This window comes from Amblyomma americanum, chromosome 1, assembly GCF_052857255.1.
Source record: "Amblyomma americanum isolate KBUSLIRL-KWMA chromosome 1, ASM5285725v1, whole genome shotgun sequence".
In the NCBI taxonomy this organism is placed as follows: domain Eukaryota; kingdom Metazoa; phylum Arthropoda; class Arachnida; order Ixodida; family Ixodidae; genus Amblyomma; species Amblyomma americanum.
In genome coordinates this window covers 437836215-437845305 of record NC_135497.1, presented here as the reverse complement: position 1 = coordinate 437845305, position 9091 = coordinate 437836215, and the positions used below count along the sequence as shown (strand labels likewise).

The following is a 9091-nucleotide window of genomic DNA, read 5'->3' as shown; positions in this document are numbered from 1 at the left end:
AAAAAAAATAGTGCAATGGTTGCCACGTTGCTTCAGCGTGAAAAAAGAATCATCTGCAGCTTTTACGAAGAGTGATGCACAGGTGATAGCTGCGATGCAGTGAGAAAGGCCCTTCCATTCGGAATCCGCACGGAGAAATGATATAGCGTCTACGTTTGGCCACGAGGTCCGGAAGCTTCAGTAACGTGGTAGACGACATGATATATTCAAAATGACGGTCAGTTATAAACTGCGAAATGAAGGAGATCTGAGTATCTCAGCTGCTAGTTTGGTTTGGTTTAGGGGGGTTTAACGTCCCAAAGCGACTCAGGCTGTGAGGGACGCCGTAGTGGAGGGCTCCGGATATTTCGACCACCTGGGGTTACTTAACGTGCACTGACATCGCACAGTACACGGGCCTCTGGCATTTCGCCTCCATCGAAATGCGACTGCCGCTGCAGGGATCGAACCCGGCTCTTACAGGACAGCAGCCGAGCACCTTAACAACTCAGCCACCGCGGCAGCTGGGCTGCTGGTGTAAGGGTAAGGTTTATTAAAGTGCTGCAAATATCAAAGCCAGGCAGCGCGTCCAAACACTTTACGTCAGTTATGCAGGATATATAATAATAACGGAACGCACTAAATTGCGCGAAACACAGAGACCGGAACAGATGTTACGGATTCTGGCTACTCGAAGTACAAGGTTATGCGGCTGCTTAAATGCGTGAAGTAAGCGAAGCTGCACGGTATGTCGTTGGCGGGGAGAATTTACCGTGCGATAACGACGCTAGGGCGTAAAAATGTTGAGTACACACACGCGATTTAGAGCAAACGACCCACAGTGAAATGCGCTGTAGAATATACGTACCCAAATGTGTAATTACGGTGGCACCTTCGAAAGCTTTGGAAGGGTGGTGACCAAGGCACGTGGCGCTTTTTCTTGTGCGAGAAAGTGTGGCCTTCAAGGCAGCACTGGGGTCTGAAGTAAGTACTTGCCGCGCACGAGGCTGATGCGTTCGTGTTTTCCCCAAGACTAGCGGCTTACAGCGGGAAGGATGTGGACGCGTGATAACCAGGCATGTCTCTCATTCTGATGAGCGTTTTGCCATGCAGATGCTGAAGGGCAGTGAGTGCGCCCACTTGCGGCGTGCCGAGCCCGCGCCGTGGGGGCGTTGCTTCAGCTCGGCCGCCCTCTGCCGGGGCTGTGACGCCTCGCTCACCTCGGGCTTCTGTACTGTCTTCCTACGCCCCGCTTTTGTGGCTGCGTCAGCACAACCGCCCTCATCTGGAGCTGCCGTTCCTCCATCTTCCACTTTTGAGTTGCGGAGAGTAGCAAGCACAGTGCACCACGTGAAGTGCAAGCGGTGCTCGGACAATCTCTTGCCACACGAAGCAGTCGAGGCGCTGGACAAGTTGGCTATTAGCGATGGCTACAGAGTTCCATTCCTGCGATGTTCAGTGACTGCCTGAGTGAATCCATGGTACATTAAAGGCAACAGTCCATATAACAACGACGCTTTCTTTTGCTTGTTTCGTAGTTGATATTATAGACTACTTCTGCCGAGACGGCCGCATTCGCAAGACGGTCTTGCTCTGCCAGGAAATCGCACTACCTCTGAGGGCGCTGCGGCAGCCGAAGGACCTCAGCGTCGGGGATGCGGCCATGGGTGCGCACGGCAAGAAGCGGGCACTGGGACGACGACCACGCCAGTGCCGCCTATTCGGTGAACGCGGACGTCGCGATGATCCTGGGCAGCGATGAGATGGCGGCTGAAACTGCCGGTGCGTTGAGGCGAGGATTTAACGTTGTGAGCCTTTGCAAGCACCTGAAGTTGGGATGCCAGTGATAGTCTCACCAGATGGGACAACTGACAGTTGAACTGCATCACATTTCTCGCATCGGTTCATTAACGTCCGAGTACAGTACTTGCTGCCGAGTTTCGCAATTCTCACTTCACACGGGGCTGACCTCTCAGGTCTCAACAGAAGAGCAAACTGATACCCTTCGGCAGTATAAGAAAATCAGTTACCTAAGTGTGCGAGTCCCACTGCCGCACTCTTACATGCAAAACACCCGGCTCCCCATAGACGTCCCGATGTGCCAAATGCAAAAATACCTTCTTGCATACTTGAAATCCCGAGGTGTATACCAAACAGGCAGCGAATACTGCATCGCGTGGAATCTTTAGCAGAAGACTGGAGAGTGACACTCAGAGCGACCGGAGGAAATTAGCGTTGTGATTTGTTTAAGAAGCGATTAAAGCGCTGAGCACATCGGGAAGTGTGTGCGCTGTTTCAGACACCAATGGTTTACACATATTGCAAGGTTCTGCGCCAGTGAGCGGTGCTGAAAACGGTGCGGCGGCGCGCACAACGATATTTATTTGTGTCAACTGCGGCACCGAGCATCCAGCGACCGGAAGGGGCTGCCGCTTCTATGTCGGTGCGCTACATTTTCGGAAAGCATTTGGAGCAAAGGCGTATCCCGCAGCCAAGTCTGTACCTTGTAGAGAAAAGTCCCTTGCGTTGGGGTCGAATATCCGAGTCGCCCCAATAAACAGGGCTTATGTTTCTGAACTACCGGATAACAGCCTGGCTAAGCGGCATTGAGGCCCACGAGGGATCTCCCATCAACAGCTCCACGTAAGATTTACCATAGCGTGCCCCAACGCGCAACATTTTCCGGTGTCGCGAAGCGATGTGTTGCTTAAATAACGAGATCAAAAGCCAATATCTATCAGAGATTTTACGTGCGCTGTTCGAAGCACTGCAGTCGCACGTACCAGTGATGCCGCTCTGCACGCTCATTCATGAACTTGCCCCTAGGTGGTGCTTTTCTTTGTGACGGTGATAGTCGCTTTTGCAACGGACTCCTTTTCGATATAAAAGGATTCATGTTGAACCGCAAGGCCCGCCAGATGGCCGAAAAGTAGTGCCCTTATTATATACTGCAGTATTGGTTTTTGTTCGGGTTTTTGTTTGATGGAAAGCCTATTCTAGTCTACGCACTGTCAGAAGCTGGACCGTAAAGTAACAAATCGATGTCTCGATACATCGATACATCTGTCTCGAGACGTCGTCTTCCATGTTTTCTATCTTCTGTCCGTGTTTTGAAGCCCTGTAAACAACAATGGATCAGCGCCTAGTAGCCCGAAAACTTGTCCTATTGGTCATAAAAAACATAGCATGAGGATTTTCTCATACGAACGTGCCGCCTCATACATACTCCGTGAATTTTCGAATGTATTTTTGTACGCCAGCGATCTACGCTCAGACGACGCAGGAGTCGCTGCGGTGTCGACACAGCTAGACGCAAGAAAATCTGTCGCAGTCGTGTACGTGTCTGCGCGGAAGAAGGTGACCATAGATATTTCTCTGCGGCAGCTTTGTGACCGTTGTGCAGCTCCTAGAATGATCTGCGGTGATATCAGCGCCTATAGGTCTGTTTGGAGCGGCAAATAAAAAAAAGGTGGACGTGGTCAACACGTGGTACACCAGAAAAAAATTGTACTAATGTAGCAGAAGATGAAACCCCACATTCTTTGAGCTTCCTTCTTGAGCGACAGCCATACACTTGACATTGCACTCCACTGATATTCGAGTTACATAAACCATGGGGCCCGACCGCTTGGAGAGCGACCATTTTCCTGTTTTATGTGCGCTGCTTTCTTCCATCCGCGTGGTTTAAGAATCAGCCATGGGGACAAGTACTGATCTAATAAGATTCATTTCTGCAGGTTACTGCTCACACGCTTGCAAGTAAAGTGATGGCAGCTTCCATGGTAAAGTTACCAAAAAATTTCCGTCCCAAAAACTTGTGCGAAGCACGAACGGAGGCGGAATGACAACTCGTGCAGAGGATGAAAGACGTACGCGAAGACGAAATTCTGGGGGCTGATCTCAGGAATTAGACGGCGCAATAACAAATTGTGTATATCCAAATGGGTTTGCTTTCGCACTAGCTTGAGTGCGCTCTCTCTGATGACACGAATCTAGCGATTCACTGGGAGCATTGCTAAAAAATGTCGCCCTCTGCATCCCTTTGATGAATGTGCTTTGAGTAAGCAGAAGGCCACTGCGGGCTTGGCTGAAGAATAAGCAGGTTCCTTTGTCGACGGAAATTCGGGAATGGGGTCATGGCCTTCTCCTGCTGCGTACTGCTCCGTCATGAACTCGTGGTTCACGCTCAGAGGACGGCCCTGGGCAGCCAGAGACATCGATGTGCATTTGGTTCTGTGTGCATAAAATCAAGCAAATGCTACCAAAATTGTCTCTTAATCACGGGGATTTTCTTCTGATCTTGAGTGACGCGTAGGAAGCCGGGGAGCTCCTCCATTATGCGAGCGTATGCGCTAAAAACGACACAAGAAGACGATACACACACGACACAAGCGCGAACTAACAACTGTTTATTCCTTACGGAAGATGCGTTTATATACGCCACGTCAGTTTTTAAGAAAATGCAACCTTCCCGTCATCAAACACGTGACCATGACCACTACGCAGCGTCAGCATTTATCATATCAATTTCGTTTTTTGTAAGTGCAATAGAAGGAGTGCTCACACACGTTACATTTTTCGCCGTTTCGATTAAAAACGCTTCAACTATTTCTCTTTCAATCCTTTCATTCCGTTGAACTATAATTGTGGTCCTGTGGTAGAGCGGTTCGCATTTATTTTTACACCTGCTGCAATGGTGCGCTAAATTCCCCGGGTGGTTAATTTTTTCGCGGTCATTATTCTGCTCTAGAAGCCTCGTGTTGGTACATCTTCCTGATTGCCCAATGTATTGTTTCCCGCATGATATTGGAATCTTATCAATAATGTCTCTCTGGCATGGTATGAACCTTTCCCTGTGGGCAATTTCACATTCCTTGCGCTTGTCACGCTTTCCTTTCGGCTTCACCTTGTTGCAGAGGCTTATCAGCTTTTTTGGGCGCTAAATACAACTCATTTCGTGTTTGTCTGCCACTTTCTTCAATGCGTGCGATACTTTATGTATATACGGTATGACAACCACTCCTTCTCTACCCCCCTGCTCTTCTGACTTCTTTCTTTTCCTCCTTTAAGGATTTTATCACTTTTTCGGCCACTTAAGCGATCATGTTGTCTGGGAACCCACTATCGATCAGCCGACTGATTTGCACGCTGATGCTCTTAGTCATTTTGTGATCGCAGGACTTCGTAAGGCTCTGCATCATGCACGAGTGGGCAATACTCTTTTTGACAAGCTTAGACTGGCTGGAATCATATCTCATGATGTTTTTTTCACTTTTTGTATGATACCACCAGCAAGTGTGGACAGGGGTTTCCTGTAGTGGTAGGTCAAGGAATCTTAGCATCGCTTTTTCAGGTAGTTCATACGCGAAGTCAAGGCCATCGAATATACGTTTAAAAAGCGTAACCATCGCCGCCGCGTCAACCGCGCCTGCTTTTTCCGCACTAAAACACAGCAAGAAATCGTCTACATAGCGGAAGCATGCCAACACGTTCCTGCCTTCCAGCTCTGGTTTGAGGGTGCGATCACCCTGTGCCATGCGCAGGTTCGAAAGTGCAGGAGCCAGACACGAACCAATGCAGAGCTGCGCAATCTGGGATAAACTGGCGATAAAAGTTCACCAGCCCCAGAAAGCGTCTCAGTCCGCCTATGTCTGCCGGCGACGGGAACTGCAATATAGCCCGCAGCTTGTCCTCGCACGGCAAAAGGCGTCCTTTGTCTAGCGTGTACCCCAACAGTGTTATTCGGGTCGCCGCTATCTGGGTCTTGTTCGGGTTCAGAGTGATTCCCGCCGACCTCAGCCTTTCCAGTACGTCCCTGAGATGGCGTAAGTGCTCATCAAAGGTTGCCGAATACACGACAATGTCATCCAGGTAAGCAAGAGCGTGGTGCTACCTTGCATCGCCAAGGACACGGTCCATCAGACGCTGGTACGTCGCAGGCGCTCCGACCAGGCCGAAAGGCATTCGGGTAAACTGGAAAAGTCCCCTGCCTGTGACAAGTGAAAGCTGTTTTCTCTCGGTCACTGGGAGTCATCTCCACCTGAAAGTATCCTCTGCTGGCATCGAGCGTAGCGAAGTACTTCGCTCCACCAACATTAGACACGATCGAGGGAATGCTCGGAAGTGGGTATGCGTCCTTCCGCGTCACCTCGTTCAGGCGTCGATAGTCCACACAAATGCGGGTAGTTCCATCCTTTTTGGGCACCAGCACCACCGGAAACGCCCAGAGGCTGTTTGAACGTTCCACAACGCCTGTGTCGAGAAGTTCGTCCAGAGCGTTATCGAGCGCTTTCCTCTTAGCCAAGCTGACTGGCCGAGGATTGCACTTCCACGGAACGGCGTCGCCTGTCTCAATTTTGTGCCTAACCAGCGTAGTGCTGCCAGGCCGCTCCGTGAATACAGCGTCGTATTCGTTAAGGAGCAGAGACAAGCGCGCTTTTTCCTCCCCCGACAAACCGCCTCAGTTGTTCAGGAGCGGGTGGGAAGGCCTGCATGCCGCCGCGGCGCAGAGTGCCACCGCAGGGGGCATAGGGGGTCGCACGGGAAGGGAGGGGTTCCCTTCCGCGCTTTTCCTCTCGGCGCGGTCGGCCGGCTGGTATGGCAGCTCGGCCGAAGGCGTTTCGAGGGGCTTTTTCGGGCGATCGTTGCGTACGTCTACGCGCGTAGCATCGGAAAGCGAATGTGCTTCAGACGCTTTTGGGGGTTTAACGAAAGGTTTCAGGGTGCCACATGCTCGCTCCGTTGCAGACGTCAATAACAATGCCCGTCTTGGCGAGGAAGTCTCTACCAAGAATGATGGGAACCGATAGGCCGGGGAGGTGAGCGAAGCGCTGGCGCCTCACTCGTTTCTCCCACCGCACCACAAGCCGCGCGGCACCGCTCGCGTGCGCTGTGCCGCTGGCTAATCGGAACGTGAGGTTGCTCGCTCGCTGTCGGAGTCCGTTCCGACGGAGATGCTCGCATACCTCGTCGCCAAACAGGGACGCGCTCGCTCCTGTGTCTAGCAAAGCCATGAACTTACGTCGAGCAGCCGTATGCTCAATAAGCGGGACTGGCGTGTCGCTGGGTGGTTCCAAACGACAAGCCAGCGGGGCTAGGAGTTCGTGTGAGTCACTGAGCACCGCTGTTGACGCCGCCGGCTGTGCAGCGTTGCTCACCGGCGGCTCCGTTCGTTTCCCGAAAGCGCGTGCTCTCGGTTCACGGGGCGTCTGCATTCTCGGGCGTAGTGTCCTCGTTGGTTGCACCGGTAGCAGAGGGTGTTCGGCCGTTGCCGGGCGGGGCAGTTGTCGCCTCGCGCCGGTTGACCGTTCCTCCCTGCCGGGCGTACCGTCGCGGTTGCCCTTTGCTCTAGCGTCCTCGGGTCGGCATGTCGGTCCCGATTCTGCGTACCTTGGCTACGTGCAGCGTGTGCTGCCCGCATAGCATACGTGTACGGGTCGAGAGCTCGGTCAGACAATTCCCAACCGTTTCTCAGTTGCCCGTCACTGAATGCAACCGTTTCAGCACCCCGGGAACGAATGCGAAAAGTGTCTCCGTTCCAGGCGCATCGCGGCTCAAGTGCCTGCGACGCTGGCGGTGGTGGCCGATACGCGCGGGAGGCGAGTATGTCCGCCTGTATGCGCTTGGCTGCCGAGGCGAGTCCGTCCAAGTCCCTGAACTGCACGCCTCGTAGGTAGGCTGCGAAGGTAGGGTGAGCTTGTCGCGTGACGCGCTCTACCTTCTCGCCGTTCGGAGCTGAGGGGTCTGCTATACGATAGAGTTCGTCCATCGCCCTCACGTACTCAAGCAAGGATTCGTCCGGATGCTGAGTACGCAGCTCCAACTCGCGCCGCAGACGACGGTCGTAATCTGCGGGCAAGAACTCGCGAAACCTCACTCGGAACTCCTCCATTGTGCGTGACCGGTGGCCAGTAAGGCGGAACCAGCGGGCAGCATGATCTGTCAGCGAGACTGGCACGACGCGCGCCAGAACCTCGCCATCGGTAAGCCCCGTCGCCTGCTGGTAGTTCAGCATGCGATCCAGGTACTCGTTGGCGCTGACAAGATCATGATAGCCACCGTAGCTGGGAAGGTCCACCCGTATCCTAGGTCTCGCTACTGGAGCGGGCGTTTGCAGGTTGTTCTGCACGATACCCGTGAGGCTCTCTATGAGGCGCAAGGCGTTGCGCAACACAGCCTCTTGAGGGTTGGCCTGGCCAGGAAGTTCTGGCTGAGGGGCCGCGTGGGATGAGCAAGGCTGCGCAGGTTGCGCCGTGCTCTCTCTACCTGGCGACATAGCGCTTGGCGAGAAGTGCCTAGCGTTGCCGCTCGTCTGAGCCAGTGTGTCGCGTGAATCACCGCTCGGCTCAAACGATATTAGATCGCAGGGGCTAGCGTCAGCAGTAGTTGTTACTGCCGCGTCAACCTGTTGCTGCTGAGATGCCATATCGGACAACCACAGCAGGGACTGGAAGTCAATCCCGCTGCACGCGATGACTAGCCTGTGTGTCGGCAGTCGGTCACACAGACACTCGGTTTGTCACACCTCTGGCCCCACGTTGCGCGCCAAGAATATGGGGGTTATTCTTGTCATCTTCATCATCTTCAGCCTTACTACACCCACTGCAGGGCAAAGGCCTCTCCCATGTCTCTCCAATTAACCATATCCTTTGCCAGCTGCATCCACCCTTTGCCTGCAAACTTCTTAATCTCATCCGCCCACCTAACCTTCTGCCGCCCCCTGCTCCGCTTACTTTCTCTTGGAATCCACTCCGTTACCCTTAAGGACCAGCGGTTATCTTGCCTTCGCATTACATGCCCTGCCCAAGCCCATTTCTTTCTCTTGATTTCGACTAGGATGTCATTAACCCGTGTTTGTTCCCTCACCCACTCTGCCCGCCTCCGATCTCTTAACGTTACACCTATCATTTTTCTTTTCATGGCTCGCTGCGTTGTCCTTAACTTAAGCTGAACTCTTTTCGTTAGCCTCCACGTTTCTGCCCCGCAGGTGAGTACCGGTAAGATTATGCTGTTGTACACTTTCCTCTTGAGGGAAATTGGTAAACTGCCACTCATGATCTGCGAGAATTTGCCATATGCGCTGCTACACCCCATTCTTATCCTTCTAGTTATC

At 52.8% G+C, this 9091-nt stretch overlaps 1 protein-coding gene across 1 annotated transcript; it reads right to left on the bottom strand.

The window, feature by feature from the left end:
- Positions 1-1064: 1064 nt before the first annotated feature.
- LOC144125301 (uncharacterized) lies at positions 1065-8404 on the bottom strand. Its single transcript, XM_077658565.1, has 2 exons — positions 7369-8404; positions 1065-1291 (listed from the first exon to the last, which is right to left on the bottom strand). The coding sequence occupies exons 1-2, from the start codon at positions 8402-8404 to the stop codon at positions 1065-1067; spliced, it is 1263 nt and encodes a 420-aa protein (XP_077514691.1).
- Between the last annotated feature and the right edge of the window lie 687 nt (positions 8405-9091).

Excerpts from the sequence above, each read along its gene's own strand:
- LOC144125301 (XM_077658565.1), bottom strand. The coding sequence starts at position 8,404 with ATGGCATCTCAGCAGCAACAGGTTGACGCGGCAGTAACAACTACTGCT. Across the intron at positions 1,292-7,368 it reads ACACGCTGCACGTAGCCAAG|TGGAAGATGGAGGAACGGCA; the intron begins GTACGCAGAATC and ends GCAACTCAAAAG.